Source organism: Lissotriton vulgaris, chromosome 1_1 (assembly GCF_964263255.1).
Source record: "Lissotriton vulgaris chromosome 1_1, aLisVul1.2, whole genome shotgun sequence".
Lineage (NCBI taxonomy): Eukaryota > Metazoa > Chordata > Amphibia > Caudata > Salamandridae > Lissotriton > Lissotriton vulgaris.
In genome coordinates this window covers 1,660,968,521-1,660,989,307 of record NC_141685.1, presented here as the reverse complement: position 1 = coordinate 1,660,989,307, position 20,787 = coordinate 1,660,968,521, and the positions used below count along the sequence as shown (strand labels likewise).

The 20,787-nt window shown below is 43.6% G+C and overlaps 1 protein-coding gene across 1 annotated transcript in view; it reads left to right on the top strand.

Annotated features, from left to right (window-relative positions):
• LOC147751004 (uncharacterized) overlaps positions 1-20,787 on the top strand; it is an 82,053-nt gene that overhangs the window by 22,494 nt on the left and 38,772 nt on the right. The window contains exon 2 of the mRNA XM_086932041.1: positions 8,156-8,458. Coding sequence (XP_086788167.1) covers positions 8,156-8,458 — 303 coding nt within the window. The remainder of the gene's footprint in view (positions 1-8,155; positions 8,459-20,787) is intronic.

Genomic DNA, 20,787 nt, shown 5'->3' with positions numbered 1-20,787 from the left:
ATCAGATTATCACGTGGATGATGTCATCAGTGATGCCATTTGAGATGTCATCAGTGAAGTCATGAGTGATGTCACTGACCATGTTATGAGAGATGTAATATGTGACGTCATCAGCAGTGCATTGCGGGGACACTAGTTATAATTAGCTGAACTAACTATAACGGTGGAATTTCTCTAGTTTTGTACTAGTGAAATGTCCAACTAATTATAACTTTCCCTAAAACCTATGTTCTTTTCAGTGAATTTCTAAGTTGTTTTACATGCTAATTTCTAACTGTAACGTGCCACAAACCTATGGTTTTTTGAGTTAATTTCAAAGGTTTTTTTCAATGTTAATTTCGTATTTTAATATTTATAAAACCTATATTTTCTCTATTTTTTTGTAATATTTTAGAACTCTATTATCCTTTTTTGTACTTAAAAAATTATGTAATGTTTTATATCTTCAAATAAATATGTATATCTTTTTTTTTTTTGGGGAAAACTGGAGTCCCGTACCGGTAGTGTACCAAGCTCCATCAGCACACGAATCCTATCTGCCATATTGCTAAACTCGTAAATGATGCACATTTCGTATCTGAAGGGTTCGTGGCACCGCGTCCCTCGTAACATCATATACGTATGAGGTCACTCCAGCTGCTACTTTGGTATGCGATGGGTACGCAGTTCCAAGCCGCGCGTTAAGTCATGTACGTATGGGGTCGCACCCGCTGCGCTTTGGGTATGCGACGAGTGCAGGCTGCCAGGCCCTGTGTTACGTCATAGACGTATGGTGTCGAGCCGGGTACGCCAATCCCTCATTTTTTTTTATTTCTCAAAACTATATCTAAATACATTTAAAGTGTATATGAGAACAAGCGATGACCTAAAACATTTTAAACATTTATATATTTCTAACTGTAATAAACTGATATTATGATAAAAATATTTTCTCAAAATCGCGTCGGGTGCGGCCTCCTTGCGCGCTTGGTTCGCAATTGTCATGTGACCTTAAAAAAAGGATTTGTTTGGTTCATAACATTTCCCATTGTAACAGTTGGAGGACCTCACCAATTTTAGTCATTCTCTCTAAAGCGTTTGATGAGAAACACCTCTTCTGCTTAGAGAGCTTTTTTGAAAAGGTTTTTGCTGTGTACACATATCTTATACTACATACAACATGCAACGATCATCTTGATCAATATTCATGGTCTGTACAGTAGCCTTCCAAGTGTGATGACCATCCATCTGAAACATTACATCAAAAAACAAATTTGTGTTACATGATGCCCCTGGTGTGTGTGTGTGTGCATTATTGTGCTGACCTACAGCCTGGGTATTGGTGGCTCGAAGGGGTATCATCAGCCATAGGCAGAGTGCACATCCTAGGTTACATGTGGCAAACAGTAAAGAGTAATGTGTAGATTTGTGTTGTAGTATGCTCTGTTGTCAGGCTTTACCAGTATAGTAGTGTGACATATGTGAGGCTTTCAGATTCACGTTTGACAAGCATTGCTTGACTGTAATACCTCACTGCTGATCCTCCCTCCATACGAGCACATTTGCATGTGTGCGCTTTGCCATAGCAACACTTTCAATAATACCGCACACCATTGACATGAGTGTTTGCGCACATCCAGAAAATTGACAACGACATGTGATGTTGGCCATTCAATGTTTTTAGACAGCATCTCATTAGCGATAGTTGCCGCCCTCCCGGTACATGCTACAGTATGTAAATTGCGGATTGTGCGACGTCAAAACTGTAACAGGGACACACACATAAGTACACTTCATGGACAGGCAGGAAATTAACAACGCCCAGTTCCCCAGATTATTTATTCACACCCCTACGCTGGCCTGGCGTACGCAAGCCCAGCCCACTTTGTGTACGTATAAATAGGATAACAACAAAGCCACAAGTCCCAGTTCTTCTGCCTCCGGTGATGTGGCCGCATCCACCTCGCATATCACAATGCGCAATAAAAAAAAGGGATCCATGAGGTGTACACCATCCTCGCAATCAAAGCTTGATTTGAATTGTGAACCCTGCTGGCCCTCGTGTTTGGACACACAACAATGTCAGCAGGTGAACAGTTGGGGCCTGGGTGCACAGGGACTGCAATTGAGCGCGGTGCTGCAGGAGGGGTGGGGTGCATCAGCCTGGGTGCGCAGGTGTGAACAAGCGATGTTGCTGTGTGTAATAATGTGATCTCTGACTTCATTCAGTCACATCTCTGTTTAATTTTAGGGACCTGCTGGACCGTACTGTAGGCCTGAGCCAGCAGGCAGCGCTGCCCTACAGACACATGGCATTGGCTTTTGGGGCACTGTACTGAGCTAATTACTAATTGTACATGCACACAGGCTTGCACCACTTCATTACATGCGCACATTATGCTTCTAGCATAAAACATACAAACGTCCTTTGTATGTTTACGTTGGCATAACATATTATTATTTAACCTTGTGTATTCTCGTACACTCCAACTCCTCTTTGAACCACGATTACCACTAACAGTTGGTAGATGGTACTTCAAGAAGGAAGGATGCACTCAACTGGTGTTCTCTATTAAGCTTGAAATAAACCTTCATTTACCTCAAGACGTTTCCAGCATTATATTATTTCTCCCTTTTCAGACACTGAGTTAGTTGTACCAAAATGGGCGCAGTGGGTGCTCAGCCCATGATGATGCTCTGGGCATTCTGACGCCTTCCATCGTGGTATCAAGACACCATCCCCGAGAGAGGAACCCTGGAGTCGGAGCTTGCACCAGTGCCGGCACGTTGTTGGACACACCCGTGGTGGCAGGTGAGCAGTGAAGCCGAGGTGCACAAGAGCTGCAATTGAGCATAGTGAGTGGGAAGGGACTGGGTTGCAGCAGCCTGGGTGCACAGGTGCAGGTAAGCGATGTTGCTGTAGATAATAATGTAATCTCTGGCCTCATTCATATCTCTGTTTCATTTTAAGAACTTGCTGGACCGCACTCTTTCTCGAGGACCCCAGCGCCTCAGACACCCAGGTGACGGGAGGTGAAAAATGAGGGCTGGGTGCAGTAGGCCAATGCTCTGTGTCCTCCTCCCTCTGTTCTTTTGACTCTCCTTCCCCTTCTCCCTTCCACCCACTCGCTCTCTGTCCCATTCTCACTTTCTTCTTTTTATTCTGACTACCTTTTTTTTCTCTTGGACATGGCACACATAGTTATGTTTCTTTTTTGTCTTGCAGGTTTTGTACGCTGCTTCCGGAGGAATCCCACCCACCTATTTCATGTTATACTGTTGTTTCTTCGAATAAAGATGTGTTTCCATTTATTTGTGTTTTAATAAAGGTTATTTTTTTACTAGTAAATAAGTGAGTGTATGTGTCTTCTTTTTCTGACAACACTTGCCTGTAGTTTATTGTGAAATTTGGCGGTTGATAGGAGGTTATGAGAAAAAATATTTGTAATTTTGAGGTGCACCTACCTAATATAAACCAACAGACTATTACATAAATAAAGCCTGGATAATTCTACAACTGCAAGTGTTCTAGGAGTGTATCACTTTATAACACCATGAGTCCTGCCCATGTGATTACAGAACCAATAAGGCACTGCCTAGGGCAATCGAGGCTTCAGGGACTGGCGAGTCCCACCCGGCATATTTAGGTAAAGCCCCGGAGGGTGGCAATCCTCGGACTTGAGTTGGCCTCGATAACCCCGAACAATTAGTAAATACGTGGGGCGGTGACCATCCCCTAGGCTGCGAAATGTCTCTGTGCCCTCCCGTGCCTAATTTACATGGGAGATTAAGGTACCCAGCGCTGCAGATAATAATAGCAATGGGTGAGACCCTCTTAATTTTTTTTGTCCTTGTTTACCATCCAGATCCGCTTTATTTAAGCGATATGAGGTTTTCCTGCTCTCGCTTCAACGAGGCAAACAAGGATTTGCTATCACAGGGTGGAAGCCATGCTCCCGCCCTGTAATAGCAAACGTAAATGTCCCGCGGATGCACACCACCGGACATTGTATGAGCTGCGCCTGGGAAGTGGCGCTCCATAGGGCCCTGATGCATTGGTTACTCCATAACTACAGAATTAGTATAAATGCATACTAACACTACTTGCAGAGGTGTAGTACAACGACCTGAGGCAGAGGAAGCCCAAAATCAAAAAATATCAATCCTACCAGAGGTCGGATGACATAGTTTGATGAGCCAACAACCCTGGGATGAGTAGAAACAGCTTCACGAAGAAAACGGGTCTTCAGCAGAATGCAAGGAAGCTTGAAATATCGGTGAGTGCTGCCTTCTTTCTCGTCGCCAAATTGTGAAGAGGCAGACAACAGTGGATCCGAAAAGTAGATTACAGGACAAGAAGACAGCGTAAACAGCCACCAACAGGAGCAGACAGCAAGGCAACCGTCTTCTCCAGCACTGTGTACAAACTCCCCAAGATTCCCCTCATGATAGCCCTACATTCTAACATTACATACTTACATTCTAGTAGCATTACATATTAACATTCTACTATGACGTACATTGGAATACTACACAGAGCACATGACTTTACAGCAATGAGCTCGTGGTTTCATCCACGAGTCTTGAGACCGGTAGGGGTGAGTAGTTCGCCTCCCACTCCCTGTATTGTATAAACACAAACTAACACTACTTCCACAGTTATGATACAGTGCCCAGAACACATCACTTTACAGCAATGAACTCACGGTTTAGGTTCATGGTTTAATCCCTGAGTCTTCAGACCAGTAGGGGTGAGTAGCTTGTTCACACTCCCTGTATAGTATAGTATAAACGCATACTAACACAGTTATACTACAGTGGCCAGTATGCTACATCGCCTAGAGCTCATCACTTCAGAGCAATCAGCTCGGTTTGATCCCCGAGTCTTCACACCGGTAGGCGTGAGTACTTCGCTTCCCACTTCCGGTATAGTATAAATGCATGGTAGGGGTCAGTAGTTCGCTTCCCACTCCCTGTATGATATAAATGCCTACAAACACTACTTGCACAGGTATACTACAAAGACCAGAGCACATCACTTTTAAGCAATGAGCTCACGGTTTAGGCTCTCGGTTTCATACCCGAGTGTAGCAGCATCTCATCTAAGCACCATGTCACTCTGAGCAACACCGCACTTTCAGACCGGTAGGACTGAGTACTTTGCTTCACACTCCCCCGCAGAGGTTAACGTGCTCCTATCCTACTGCTTCCTACTCTTTTTGCCCTTTTTCCCCCATACTCATTTCAACGGAATAACAAAATGGCTGCCAACACTTCCTAGTTGCAGCAGTGCTTGTTACACCTCAGCCAATCAGATGGCGGAATTCCCAAATACCGATATCTGTAAATTTTGATATTTCTCCAAAACTACTGAATGGATTTACACCAAATGAACAAAAGCGTGCTTTCTAGACCAAGACCCTTCTCCCTGCCGAATTTGGGGTAATTACATTCACAAGTTCGACCTGTAGCCGTGTCTAAAGTTTCCTATGGAAATTGCATGGAGAAAACATGTTTTAAGACCCCCTATTTTTCTCGGCCCCCCTTGACAAATCACCCCCAAACTTTCAACATAGGAGCTGATATGAACAAAGAATTAGTTTTGATAATTTCATGAAGATTCATCAAACGACGTCAAAGTTATAAACAAAACAAAAAAATGCACTTCCTAGGGATACCTAGTCCTAACTATAACTACCTACTGGCGACTGCCAGTAGGTAATAGATATATATATATATACACACCCACAGTTGCTTTTAATATGGTTACCTTTTGTTGGAATTGCATGCATTGTAAAGGCATATTTGTGGTAAAGGCATGCTTGGTAAAGGTTTTGTGTGGTAGAGGCAATGCATGGTAAACGTTTCATGGTAAAGTTATTCCATTGTAAAGACAGCGTTGTAAAGGCTATCTTCCTTACATTGAAAACTTTAATAAAGTTGTGTTCAGCTATGAGCGTCCAACTCCGGCACGGAGCTAGTTACAGGGGCCAATAAGGCAGGACAGTTAGCTTGACATAAAAAAAGCCGCTAGTCCAGTTCCAGGTGAACTGCCATAGCCTTCAAAGGACTAGTCCTAATGCGAGGGATACAGAATGATGAACATGCTGAGGATGATAATCCAGTGATGGGGGTCTTCCTGGGGCTATTCCTTGGTCCATTGTCATGGTGGGTTGACTTTGGTCATATGAGTTGATCTCCCACACAGCCAACAATCAAGTGGAACTGGTCTACTGGTCTCTGGTTACTGAGAAACCAAAGGTTCCCTTTAACTGGGGTTAGTACCCATCTTGGGCAATCAACCTGCACTCCGATGATTCTCCTTGGTCCAGCACATACGGGTGCAATTTTTGAGGGTTGGGACTTGTTCTCCCAGGCTGCATTTCAGCAGTCAGTTGTGTCCAAGCGATTTCGGCTACCAACTTGCCAAGGAAGGCTTCTTCAGGTTTTGTGGATCTGTAGCTGTGAAAGGATAGCAGCCAAGTGACTCTTGAAGTCACAACTTCCTCAAACAGGGTACCATAGGGACATCCCTCTCTTTGTTAGCACAGGAGCATCAGCTGAAGTCCAGACTTTGGAGCAGCCTCTTTTTGCCAGGTCAAGGGAATAACAGGGCAGTCCTTCTTCGGTCTGCTGTCCAGTGAGACATGATTTGAAGTATTGGTACCAGGGGTGCCACTTTCATTCCAAGAACCTGCCTTCAGGGATGCAGTACAACTAACCAATGGACTACCAGGTCCTCTCCCGCCTGACGACAACACCTTGCAAAACGTGGCATCTAGCTGTCCCTGAATGCAATATTCAGCTTTCTACCAAGATTGCAGAACCCCTTTCTTCGCAGGTTGAGCTCAATAGCCCACCCTCGAGGTGGGCAGCCAGAGGGCTACATGCCCACGGGAATGCTGGTTTGGAAACTCTTTTCCTCTCTCTGTACCCAGAGCCTACCTGCCTACCAGAACAAAAGAGCTGCCCTTCTCGTGTATGTCCACCATTTGCCCTTCAAAAGTGATTTTCCCTTTGAAGTTTGCCTTTTGGGCTCATGCTCTGTTTGGCCTTCCTGTCAGGGAGATGTAACACTTCTTCCAACTGTAAGCCTTTTATATTTCTTCCTGGGAGGCGCTCACATCTCGCTACAGGAGAGCAGAAGGCTATGTTATGGCAGGAACCTTAAATGGCCACTGGAAAACTTAGGGCAACATGGTGGCAACTTTCTAAAATCAACATTTACTTATAAGTTACATTAAATTCGACTTGGGCATCATATTGGGTTCAATGTAACGATTCTTTTGATACCTTGAAGTACCAGCTATGCTAGTCCCATTCAAAAATGAGCACAGCTGAGTTGTTAGCATTTTACCCTGTACGCTTCAATGGGGCTACTTGCCTTTCTACAGTAAAAATAATAATTTGGAGTTTTTACAGTTAGAACACACAAAAATACATTTTACACTTTTTAATATACTACACAACGCCTTAAGGCTCAAAGGCCTGCCTTACTATATTAAAATGGAAGTCTGGACTTTGTCAGTATTTTAAATGGCAAAGTTATGATAGCAGTCTGAACACTGCTCTTCCAGCTAGCAATGGCAGGCAGGGAGTCATGTTTGCGTTCTCGCACTTATGGTGCCAAAATATGTATTGCAATCCATGTTGAACACCTTAACTTACAGGCCTTGGGTACTCCTAGTACCAGATAGAAGGAACTTATAAATAAGTTAACATGCCAATTGTGGGTGACGCAATCAGATATACGTTTTACGGGTCAGAGCACTTGCACTGAGGCCTGTTTGGCAGGATCCAGTTCTCTCTCAGAGTTAAAAGCAGCAGCATCAGTCCAAAACTTAGAGAGTGATCATGCAAAAAGAGACATTTCTTTCCAGATATAATTTATTAATTATAACCATCTCAGACATATCTCATACTTTTTCCAAGCTTCCTGACACACCTGATGTGACATGGCCTCTCCTCGATTGCTCCAATTTGCCTTTATTTATATTAAAACGACAAGTATAATCTGATCTTCGTTTTAATATCTGAGCTTTGAGCAATGACTTTGTGTTGCTGGCATCAATCGCCTAGAAACATGTACTAAGCAGCGCATTCTAAGATGCAATAATGCCTAGAAGATCCATGCGATGCATATTCATAAAAATTGACCAGTTTTTCTTCTCTGCAGCTCCGCCAAAGGTTTTTCTATCAGTGTCTTCTTCTGGAGAGTCAACCCTAGCAGTGCTGGTGACATGTACTTTGGATGAGTTCTACCCAGCGTCTGCAGATGTCGCACTGACCTCAACATGTGGCGGATACCAAGGTTTTGAAAACCATACTGTGCCAAACCTCGATGGGACCTACAGTGCAACGCATAGTGCCCTGCTGGACATCACAGGCTGCAGAAACGTGACCGAGGTGGCCTGTTTCATAAAGCATGATACCGGAGAGTGGAGGACAACCAGGCAGATCCCAGGCATGAAGAACAAAGGTATGAGACATAGTTTAAGCAATAAGCTCCTCTTGTTAAGCATTTTCCTGAACGCAAAATAAGGACTCTACTCATCCTACTGTGCAAGGGATCACTTTTTAATAAAAGTTTGTACGTGAATTTCTTTTTTAAAGATAGATCGCAAAAATCTTGGAAAAGCACATTTTACGATGATGTATTTATTTTTGCTGTGTTGGGTACATCAATCTCTTCGGGGTTCCTGTAATGAGGTGGTTTTGTAGGGCAGACTGAAAGCCCTTTTGTGATACTGGTGAAGTTGGCGACAAGTATGAAACAGAGGGGTTGATTACAAGTGCCCCATGTAATCTAGATTACCATGGAAAACATCAAAAGGGCTGTTAATTATCGAACCCAATAAATCCCGAACCCAAGCGGTGCCAGATTCTTTTTCTGACCTGATTGAATACCTCTCCACAGCACTTGTAATCAGGCTTTTAATAGGGGAAAGGGGAAAGCAGACCGGAAGCAGGAATAACCTGCTCTACCATTACCCAAAGTAACAAATTACCTACAATCCTGCTTTCACTTAAACTGGCTTTAAGTGTGATGAGGATGCGCATCTCACTGAAATATGCAGATTCACCAATATTTAAAGGAATGAGTGCTGGTGCCCAACCTTTTCTTAGTGTATGAGAACAACAGGAGAGAACCCATAAACCTCGTTGGGATGGGTGTATCATGTGAGTAAAGACAGTTCCCAACAGGTATTATGCGGAGACAATTTTAGAGATGTATGCAATATGCATTACAAAGAAAGGAAAACCAAGGAGTCAAAAGCTTTTCAGAGAAGGTAGTCTTATTTTCATATGCAATAGGAAAAAACTTTCAAGGGTCAATACAGTTAAAGCAGCACTGTACAGAGTGGATCTTGTGACAACCCGGTGACACTTGGTGCAGGTGCTATATACAATCAGTGACAAGTGGGTGTGCAAGTGTTTAAAAACAACAGCAAAGGCGACGCACTGAAATATGCAGATTCACCAATATTTAAAGGAATGAGTGCTGGTGCCCAACCTTTTCTTAGGGTACTGCTGCCCCCTTCCACCACTGGCATGGCCCACCGCCACGAGGCAGTAAATCCTACAAATCTCCATGTGTAGTGACCAAAGCTGTGTTCGGTAGGGACTGATTGCATTCAGCACATTGAAGTGCTTATGATCAATGCACAGTCTGGCACTATATTTTCAATTGCAATACGTTACATCTCCAATCATGTCCAAAAAGGGATAATTTAAAAGCAAGATTTCATCAATCCTACAACAATTTACAAAAGGGAGAGAAAACCCAAATAACAGCGCTAAGGAGTCACTATACAATGCAGGAGGGCTGGGAGCGAAAATATAGGTAGAGAATTACTTCACAAGTGAATACTATATGTTGACAACGTGGGGAGAAAACGGGCTCAGGGAGATGCTAAACGTTACTTTGATGTGCAATTTTAGGATACAAATTATTAATGCAAATTAGTGATGAATTAATGACTTTGTACTAAAGCAATATGGTAATTTCATATAGAACTGTGAGACATATTTACAAGCCCCTCCCTAAACGCCACAGGAGCGTCACGTGTTCTGATGCTCCGGTGGCATTGCTCATATTTACAAGGTGCTTAACGCCACCTTATAAAAATGCCCCTTACCGCATTAGTCTGCTGCAGCAAAGGAGCAGGCAATGAGTGTTGCTGTGGGCATGCCACCGAAACACCCATTGCTTTTTGACGTTGCCCTGTATTTTCCAAGCTGGGGCATGGTGATACGAGGAGAAATTATCAATTTCTCCTCAGATATCTCTCTATCTATGTGTCCTGCATTTTCCAGCACACATAGGAACAGCAAATCGCCTTTAAAGAATGTTTATATGCAGGAAGGAGGCCCGTCTTGCACATAAACAATCTCCCCTGCAGCACAGGCACCCTTACAACATGGCGCAAGAGTACCTGCACTGGTGCTAGGCAGCTTTTTTAGTGCAGCTAATGGAAAGGAAGGGGTAAGCAATATTTTTGGAAATACGGTGCATCCCTGCATTGTGAAGAATGTTGGAGCGCAGTGTTGCCATATTTGGTGTTACACAGCGCTCCAAGACATTTATTTGTTCATATCCTCTTGTGATTAATTATATACTATGAGTGTGCCAAATTTTTGTGTGTGACAGTATTCATTTTAAAAAGGATACAGTTTGTGGTGTTTAGCTTATCCTTCTCATTCCCCCTCCCAATCAGTTACCCACTGGAAGTCTTCTCTCCAAATTTTCAGTGGAAAAAGAGGAGCAGGGCTCCCTCAAGGCTCTCTCATCTCACCCATGCTTTTTGACCTCTATATGAAGCCATAACCAGCAAAAATCAATGAATTTCAGCTTACATGCTGTACCTATACAGATGACACAGCCCCAAATACATTGGAAATTCACAAATGTTCAGTTGCCTCAGATCCGTTGATCAGTGGACGACATGGAGCCATCTCAAATTGAATGCTTCTAAAACAGAAATATACACCTGGTGATTACAAAAATGATGATTTACTCAGCACCTGGCCTGATAATCTGCGACCACCTCCTAAAGTCTCTAACAACGTAAGAAACCTTGGAATTACCATGGACTCAAAGCTATCAATGACTGCCCAAGTGGACAAATTAGCGCGATCAAGCTTTGTTACTATGAAAACTCAGCGACGCATCTTCCTCCACACAAGGTCCAGGCTACTATCTTTCTTGTCCTGTCTAAACTTGATTACCCCAATGACCTCTACCACTGATCTCATTACCAACTATTAAAAGACTACAACGGATGCAGAACTCTGCTGTCAGACTACTCCTACATGTAAAGCCACAAGCCCACATCTCCCCTGCCTTGAGGGCCCGAGATTGGTTACCGGTTGGCAGAAGATCCACATTCGACCTGCTTTGTATCACCCAAAAAAGCAATACATGGAAAAGGACTACTTTTCATCAGGAATAAAATCACAAAATGCATTCAGCAAAGGAACCTTCACTCTAGATTGGCACCTTGCGTCAAAATCCCCCATACAAAAAATAAACATACAAAACCAAAACCAGATGGGGCACATCCTTTTATGTACAATTTGTGAATTGTTTAGGAGGTGAAGAGAATGTGCCATGTTTGACATCCTTAGTATTTGAAGTGTGTGCACATACTGAGCAATTTTGGCATTTGTAGTGGCTGAAAATCGAGGGTAAACTTGAACCTCTCTACTATCAATGCCTGATTAGAACTGTTTATTGCCATGTTCTTACCCAGATTACTTAATTTGCTTGTGTTTTATGAGTGATTCCTTTTATTGGATCGGTGGATTTGCTATGCTTACTCTGAAGTACTTTGGCTTCGCCCATTTTTTTCAAAACCTTTAAAAATGTTTTCACATTTCCACCTTTTCAATGTCTCTAGTGTGTACTTCTTATGATCGAGCATGGACTGTCACTGGCACACTCCATATCTCTGCATGTAAAATAAATAAAAATGTAAATTGATACTTGTATAGCGCACTACTCACCCACAGGGGTCTCAAGGCGCTTGTATGAATACCGCTGTGGAACACGTCCTAGCTTTTCCCTGTGAGGCGTCCACTCCTGGGCCCCCCTGGGTGAAGGCCAGGCATCCTTAGCGTTGTGGGGGCCGTTGTGGAGATTAAGCAAGCTATTGCCCAGAGTTGCAGAGTGGGACTCCATGATTAGAGTAGGCACCGAGGCAAGAATTATCAAGTCCGTGGAATTTTTGAGCCCAAGACCCGCCAAGGCGGGGAATTGAACCATGGCCCCAGGCTAGACCTCTGCATCAGGGTCTGTCGCTCTAACCATTGAGCCACACTTCTCCACACTGCATGTTTCTGTATGTGCCAGACAATGGTCTTGGCTTCACCTTCTCATAGCTCTTTCCTCTTGGCCTCCTACAGCTCAAAGGGGCTCATACACTGGCATTGAAAGAGGACTTCTTGTTTTCTCTTCTGCAGTGAGCTACTCTTCGTTCTCCAGTCATCGGCAAAGAAAGTAGACTTTTCCTTGTTATTCCACCCTGCAACATATTTTTTTTCTGCTGGAAGTTATTAACCGTTGGACTAATAGTACCTTCTAACCTTATAGAAGGCTTAAGAACAAAAAGCTTTTATTAATGGTTTTTGTTTCTTCTATGCTATGTAAGATTTCTTGCACATTTTGGCTTCCTTTCACATGGCATTTTTGGGTACCATTTCGGGTGCCAGTGTTCCTGTTCTACTTTGTTTTCTTGTTGGTTATGTTTCTACCCTTGTTTGTTCTTTCTATCCATATCCATCAATTGATTTGTGATATCACTATGCAAAAAGTAACTCTGCCCCCTTTTTTCTTATCCTTACCTTGTGATCTCATTCTTCCATGAGAGAAGTGAAAAAAAGTATTTATGAATTATTTGAAAGTTTGTGGTCCAAATCTATCTCATGAGAAGAACATGTTAATATTAGTACACTTTCTTGGTGCAGTGGTACAAGCTTGTTTTATGGAATATACCTATATATAATGGAGGGAAGGGCGAAACTTCTATGAATGTATTGAAAATGCCCATTAAGAAATTGGATTTACATTTTCTTCCCAAAGGGCATATAATTTTACAACAATTTTATTTTGGCTAAAGAAAGCAAGATGCTGAAGAGTCTGTTGAGGATTATGTTAATTTAAAGCTCTTTGGAAATTGGACTCATCAAGTAACTCTGAGGAAAACAGTCACGAGAGATCAGTTTATGCTAGACCATAAGTATGATAAGATACAGGAAGAGCTTTGATCAAACAATGATTACTTTTAAGTGAAGTGTTAAGTATAGCTATAAATATTGAACATGCAATGCTTTGCATAAGGGAGTTATAAAAAAACTTAAGAGCCTACTTCTGCTATTCGAACTATTGTGATCAAAGAAAAGAAACAATCTGTTGTAATTTCCAAGGGTAAAAATATCTGTTACAGATGTGGACAACCTAATCACTTGGCTAACTCCAAGGACTGTCCCACTTTACAAGCTATATAAGTGAAAGCTGAGTAGTAAGAGGGGACACTACACCAAGTGTTGTAATTATCTGTGGTAAAGGAGAAGATTTATGAAGTTGTGTCTCTAGTATACACTGTGAAAACCCTTCGGATGTGTTTGTTCAGCACTGTTCATGATGATGGACTTGGGTGCAAGACTTTTGGTGGATTCTGATGTTGATTATACTCATAATTTTTACATTCATGTGTAAATCTGTCCCTCGGATGTCACTCATAGTTATGGAGGGAAGACCATAGGATTGGTTGTTTTTTTGTGACTGACATAGAGCTATGAGGGAATCATGCCTCTGGGAAGATCTATGCTCCTGTTAAGGGGGATAAAGTGCAGAGCTAGCCTCATCAAAAACGTTTAGGGATATATTTAGATCGTAATTATGCCCCTAGGTCCAGATTGGGGTAATTGATACAGTGCTGGATGGGTGTACTCAAGAGGTTGAATACACCCAGGTTGAATTAAGGACCCAGTCTCTGCTTCAAGGATGACACCCTGCAAGGGATCTGAGTTCGCTGCGTGTCAAAGATTCAGCATGCAGGACCCCGTGTCAGCTTAGAAGGAATTCTCCTCTAATTTGCAGGGGGAAATAAGGGTCTTACATACTAGAGTGGTCACTCTAGGGTTTCTTCTAGATTCAATGTGTTTTTAAAACAATCACGAATGCTTTGGAAACAATCATCAATGGTTTGAAAACAATCATAAATGCTTTTCCAACCAAAGGCGATCATGCACAACTAACTGTTGGCCAAGGTTGAAAATAAGTGAACCTTATATAGAGTAATTATGCTGTGCCTAAGGACATGTTTATGTACGTCAGGTACAGAGATTAGGATAGAATACTAAGAGCCTGGTGTCGAAGAGACAGGTGCAAGCCACTAGGTAACAGGTCACCTGTTTCAGAACCGTTATTGTCATGTGGATGGGACAATGTAATGTAAAAAGGGGTACACATGACAGGACTAGCCTAAAGGACATGACAGCTCAAGTCCATTTGAAATGTTTAAGAGACCGAGACCTTGTACTAGGACGTTTCCGCCTTGAGCTGAAGGTCATTGTGAGACTTCCTCGAGGATAGAATTTGCATTTTGAAAAGAGCAATGCAAATGAACTCTTGTTGCAAAAGAAAAGGAAAGAGGAATATGATTTGTGCAAAGCAGTCAAACCCATATACTATTAAGGTGGGAGATGTTGTTAAGATCAAGTTGCCAAAGGAACCACAACGTTCTCACTTTAGCAAAACTTACAAAGGGATCAAAGTGTTTTGGGGGCTGTAAAGTTGGATGATGGACTAATTTGGAACTTTAATAGAATTGTGCTTATTAAGTAACATGTATTTTTCTTGTAGTTTGTGTCTGTTCTATTTCTTGTTGTTTAGGGGTTGTCTTTCTGTTTTATGAGAGGGGTGTGTGGTATTGTTGTATTTTCTTTGGCTATGTCCCGTTCGTTTGATCCATGAGCTACCTTTATTATTGTGTCATGGGTTATTCCTTTTAAAATATTTGGAGTTAAATGTAAAGCAGTTAATGTGGAACTTTCTTTTTGCTCTGCTGTGGCTGGAGTTTCTCATCTACAACAAAACCTAGTTTGGATTCTCTCATAATTTGGGCTCTTGGACTTTTTTTGGATTTTACAAGTGGTTACTTCAATATAGTAATAGAGTGCTTCTCTCGATTCGTTTGTGATATAGAGAGATACCTATTTTATCATCTGACACCTGCAATGTCAAATCAAGAAAAGGGAAGTAGTTTGTTTTTACCCAAAAGGTAAAAGTTGAGTGTACATGTGCATGGTTCAACCATTTAACTAAGTTAATAATTAATAACACAAATGGTCCCTATGGGCGAAGTGTAGCCCTCAGCTTCCACAGCAATAGTTTCTTTAAGGAATCCTTCTTACAAGCAAAGGTTATACACTTAATGTATTTTTTTTTATTGTTTAAACAAATTGTTATGTCAAAAGGACAGGTAATATCAAATTCAAATACAAGGTGCTCATATGTAAGGATGGCGCAGTGAACAGTAATATAGTGAAACAATAGTACGTAATAGAATAAACATGTGATACCACCCCCCCTCCTTTCAAATGTGGGTGGCAAGGTTGCTTGGAATGCACAACATAGAGTCCTGTCTGTACGAGCTAAAGGGTAAAAAATCCAGGGAACTAGGTAGAAATATTTGGGCTCCACTTGCCAAATGGAGAAGTTTTAGATTGTAAATAAATGTTTACTCTATCAAGAATATGTATTGTCAAATGAATTGTTGCAATATTTTAACAGTCTGGCTTTTTACAATATTTGTGGCTATATGTTATTTATATATTCGGTAACCAACTGTTAGGAATCTGTCATCTGCTCTCTCTGTATTGTGAGGTTGTTTAAAGGATTAATGGAATAATGACATTTTATCTACTCTTTTTGTATGACATCAGTAAATCTCAATAAAAATATATTAAAAAAAAGAATAAACATGTGACTGATCGAGATGGTACAATGTTATTTGCGACACCTGTGTTACAAGTATTGTTATCCACAATCAAATAAAAAACTGTCCACATTTCTAAATTGACGCAAAATAAATACTTTAAGTGTATTCACCTGGCATTGTTCCAATGGCGATAAAACACAAGAAGGGTATCTTGTCAAAAGAATCAGCTGACCAGATGGCCAGATGGAGCTGCTTTAGGTGTAATCAGGAGGTACGTTTGGGCTTAGACAGTTTTTTTTTACATCCATAGGTCTGGAATAAGGTGCCATGGCTACCTAACTGTAAAATGACCTAGGCAGGCAGGATTTCTAGCATTGTAGCATGTAAAGCTTTTTGCAGCAAAGATTGGGACTCCTGCTGGACTTTAGAAGCCCATCCACAGCTATAAACTGTATTCCACTGTTAGATTTCAAGTCCCAGAAAAATGGTTAAGGGTCAGTTTTAGAATTTGGTAGACTAGGTACTCCAACACAAACCTGACAGAGCTATCTGTGTTTTGTTCATGAAGTTGGCCATGAGTTATATTGTGTAATGTATGTCTTTGACCATGTATGTATTGGGGATTAGGTGCTTTTCCTAACATACAACCGGCCCTACACCTAATCTGCAGAGATTGCTGCTTACTGGGGGTTGAGTACAGGGCTGAACCTGCAGCCAGGCCCTGCACCCTACCTCCTGCCTTACAAGCAAAGTGAGTCACATCTTTTAGTGTTTAGCTTGTCTTCTGCTTTTTTTAACAGTGCCTGAAATCCACCAGTCAGAAGCGACTGGCGAGTCAAGCACAAAATCTCCATCAAATCCAGTAACTTAAATTGACCCACCATTTGGCCATAACATGCAAGTGATGCACCGAAAACAGAGCTTTGTTTTCAAAGTTACTGTGGATTTTCCAAACCTCTGGGTACCCATGACCACAGGCGTATCAGGTGACACAGGTGAACTTGGTTCGATGCACCAAACAAAAAAGACAGATTATTGTAACCCCGTAAAAACACTATTCAATGTGTAATTGAGATAGATGCATTGCTTGTGGGTTACTAATAATCCAATTAATGGATCAGGGGCACCTTGGAAACAATAGCAAACCTTATTTCATTATTCACAGTATCACAGACACTGTACTAAGAAGAATGAAAACTTTTGAGTTACAAGTATTTATTGCTACAGGAACAATCTGCTTCTTAGTTCATATAAAACAACTACACAATATATCATAGAAACAGCAAGAAGGCATGTTATAAATAACAAGAATAAAATGAACATTTTATCATTGACAAAATGTCATTTAAAATGTCATCTACACCATAACGTCTATTTCTGTGCGCTATACTAAGAAAGATTGGAAGGCAGAGCAACTTGCAGTCTAGAGTTTCTGAGCATGAAGAAACTCACTGCATACCTTGCTGACTGCAAAAAACTGTCTTTATCAGCGGATGTGCAAAGACAGCGTTCCCCGTGAAGGGCAAACACATGCTGCTGTCTTCCTCCAGGACTTAGCTTTTATTGGCTTCAGGTAAGATGTAGCATCTGTGAAGTGCGAAGTTTTCTGGCAGAAGGTGAGACCTTCTCTGGCAGAAACTTGGACGAGAATTTAGGTGAAGGAGCTTTCCTGACAAGTAGTCCTTATATACTAAAGCTTATCAGAAATTTTTGTTTCTGACAAATTTTGGAATGTCTGTCATGAGATTATGCGCATCAAGGTGTGCATCCCAGATGTTTCCTTATGAACATATAAGGTAAAAGGATGTCAATTCAGACCACACTATTTTGAATATATGTCTGTATGTGTTCTTATTTACCCGTTACCTAGTGAAAAATAGACAGTTCGAGCCAGACAAATGAAGCATCAAGTGTTATATCTGTGTGGGGGGGCGCTAGAGGGCGCACTGCGGAATGGCTGGCTGAACTGTCGGCTCCGCCGGATGGACGCCACCTTAACGGCCCTTTCGCCCTTCTAAACCGCCGACCCAGCTAAACGAAAGTCAGCTCCGGGTGTCGGAAGGTGAAGCCGACGTGATGCTCTGACTTTGACTACACGCAGCGAGCCACACAGCAAGTTAACAACCGAAAAGCGGGACGCCGCCGGGGCGCTTTCAAGATGGCCGCACCGGGCGGCTGCCGCTTTGGAGCGAACGACTGGCCAGCGGAGAGATGAGGATGGCCACATCGTGACCCCAAGAAGCGTCGGAGCGGCTGTGGGGACAGCGAGGCGGCAGGACAACGGAGACCGGTTGATGCGGCGAGAAACGGAGTCGACCGAGGTGCGTTCCACTGAACCCAAGATGGCGGCCGTGCTGGAACGCACGAGACCGGCGATATCTGCTGCCCCCGGGACAGGCAATTCGGGACCCCAGCGAGAGCGGAAATAGCGGCGGAGGTGGAATCGGGGCATAACGAGGTGAGCCAGCCCAGCGCAAAGCACCGCGTGACCAGAACGGCTGGCCCTCCAGATCAGCGAGGGGGTGCATGAGGATTCCCTTGAAGCCACGGGCTCCAGCTCCTAACTCCACGCCGGGCGAGCTATAGGCCAAAAGGCGCCACTGAACGCTCCTCACAACGGACACTGCCACCAGTCCAATATAGAACAACAGACTCTGCGACGTCCATTTCCTGCAGCGCCCGGGGGCCAATGAGCAGACGCACCCAGAGGTGGGGGGCCCAGGCACCAGCGGGAAAAAGCACACAGACGGCCGGAAGCCCCAAAACGCCTGAACACATCTCGCCACTGCCACAGCGGATTATGGGGAAGCCGGACAAACAACAGTCCAAGCTCCCCTTCGAAACAAGGAAGCAGCCCAAAACTGTAGCGACCACCCCTGAGGCCGAGGGTGAAGGTGAAATGGTTGAGGGGTCTGCCATGGAATCGGTGCTACGCGCAATCCAACAGAGTTTGCAGGAAATGAATGGGAAACTGGACAGCGTGGTACAGAGGGTGGACAACATGGCGGCTAAAATAGAGAAACACGATGAGCGCCTGGATGAAGCAGAACAGAGGATCTCCAGGGTAGAAGACGAACATAAAACCACGTCGAAGGTATGCGGAGGATTGGAGAAAACTGTGGAGACCCTTCGCGCGAAGGTCGAGGATCAGGAAGCTAGGTCCAGGCGGAACAACATCCGAATTTCTGGCCTGCCGGAGTCCACAAACACAGGGAGGATGGAAACGTACGTCGAGAATCTCCTAACAGAAATATTTGGCGCCGACAAACTATCCTCAGTGTTCCTGATCGAGAGAGCGCACCGCTCCCTGGCGCCAGTTCCGAAACCAGGGGCCGCTCCACGAATGATCATAGCGCGAACCCTAAACTACAGGGACAGAGACACAGTCCTCCGACTTGCCAGAGACATGGGTAAGATCACTCACCAGGGTAACACACTGGAATTCTACCCTGATCATACTATGGCGGTGCAGCAGGCGCGGAAGGAGTTTGCGCCGGTGAAAAAGAAACTACGAGATCTTGGCCTTGAATATGCCATGCTGTACCCGGCTAAACTTAAGATCACGAACCTGGGCAAACCGGTCATCTTGCACTCAGTACAGGCGGCACATGACTTTCTCAAGCAGCAGGGGAAGCGACGGAAGGAGCAGAGCAGAGCGGAATCGACCAGCGACGTGGAATGAACGGTGGAGTAGGTCTGGAACTTTGATGCACATGAAACGTCTCAGGGTCCTCGCAGGGCTCTGGAAAAGTGTGGTTTGCACACATTGACTCACCACGAGACACTGGAACTGAGGGTGCTATACCACAAAACCCCCCTTCTTTTTTGAACATGGCGGCGGCGGATCAGTAATGCATGCCCTCGCAGTGAGTATTGGGGGAACTTGAGGCCACTGGCGGCCGCACGAAGAGACATCATGGCCGGGGGGTGTGAGGCTCTTCTGGCAGCATTATGTACTACAGGGGTACAGACACTAGACCTAGGACCAACCTTCATTACTAGCACTGTAATGAACTACCACCACCAAGTAACCCTGGGGTGTATCGAATCTATGCTGAGTGGGATTATTCACTGTCGCACCCTTACTATTGGTAGGTGTTTGGTGGGTGGAGGGTGAAGGACTTCGCACACGACATAATAAGTCGACATAGGCGTCTATCCACGTCCACTACGTGGATGGAGATGTGTGAACCTGGCGACACCCCCAGGCGGGTGCGCCCCACAATGAGTTTACAAGTTCGAATTCAGTTAATTCAGGGATGGCTTTGGCAAAGTTCGGGCGCTGAAGTGGGTGGGGGGGATGGGGGGGAACTGGGCTGGTTTAATACCTTAACTCTGTGTCTGAGAAGCATCGCAAACTCCATGACCGTACATAACCATGCGCATTGTCCTAACGGTTTCACCGATCCGGAGGGGATCGCACATCACATACTCCAATGTTCACTGCCAGTTCGGAACTGTACAAGGCGGCCACACCTCGAAAAAGACGCCAAGATGAACACACATGACAATGTCGAGAGTTGATGCGTTAACCCTGCTAACATGGAATGTAAGAGGGCTGGGCAACCCGAAAAAAATCAGGCAGATGTTTGCTTACTTTGACAGATTACATGCAGATATAGTGTACTTACAAGAAACACACCAAGCCGCTACGCACACATCTACACTGGGGGCACGATGGGCTGAATCAGTCACATGCTCTAACTACTCAACGTACTCCAGAGGGGTTAGTATCCTCATACGCAAAGGGACACACTTTGACATTACTAATGTGAACAGAGACTCGGAGGGCAGAAGTGTAATGGTGGAGGGGAAGGTCAGGGGGCAGAGACTCCTGTTACTGAACACATATGGCCCTAATGTA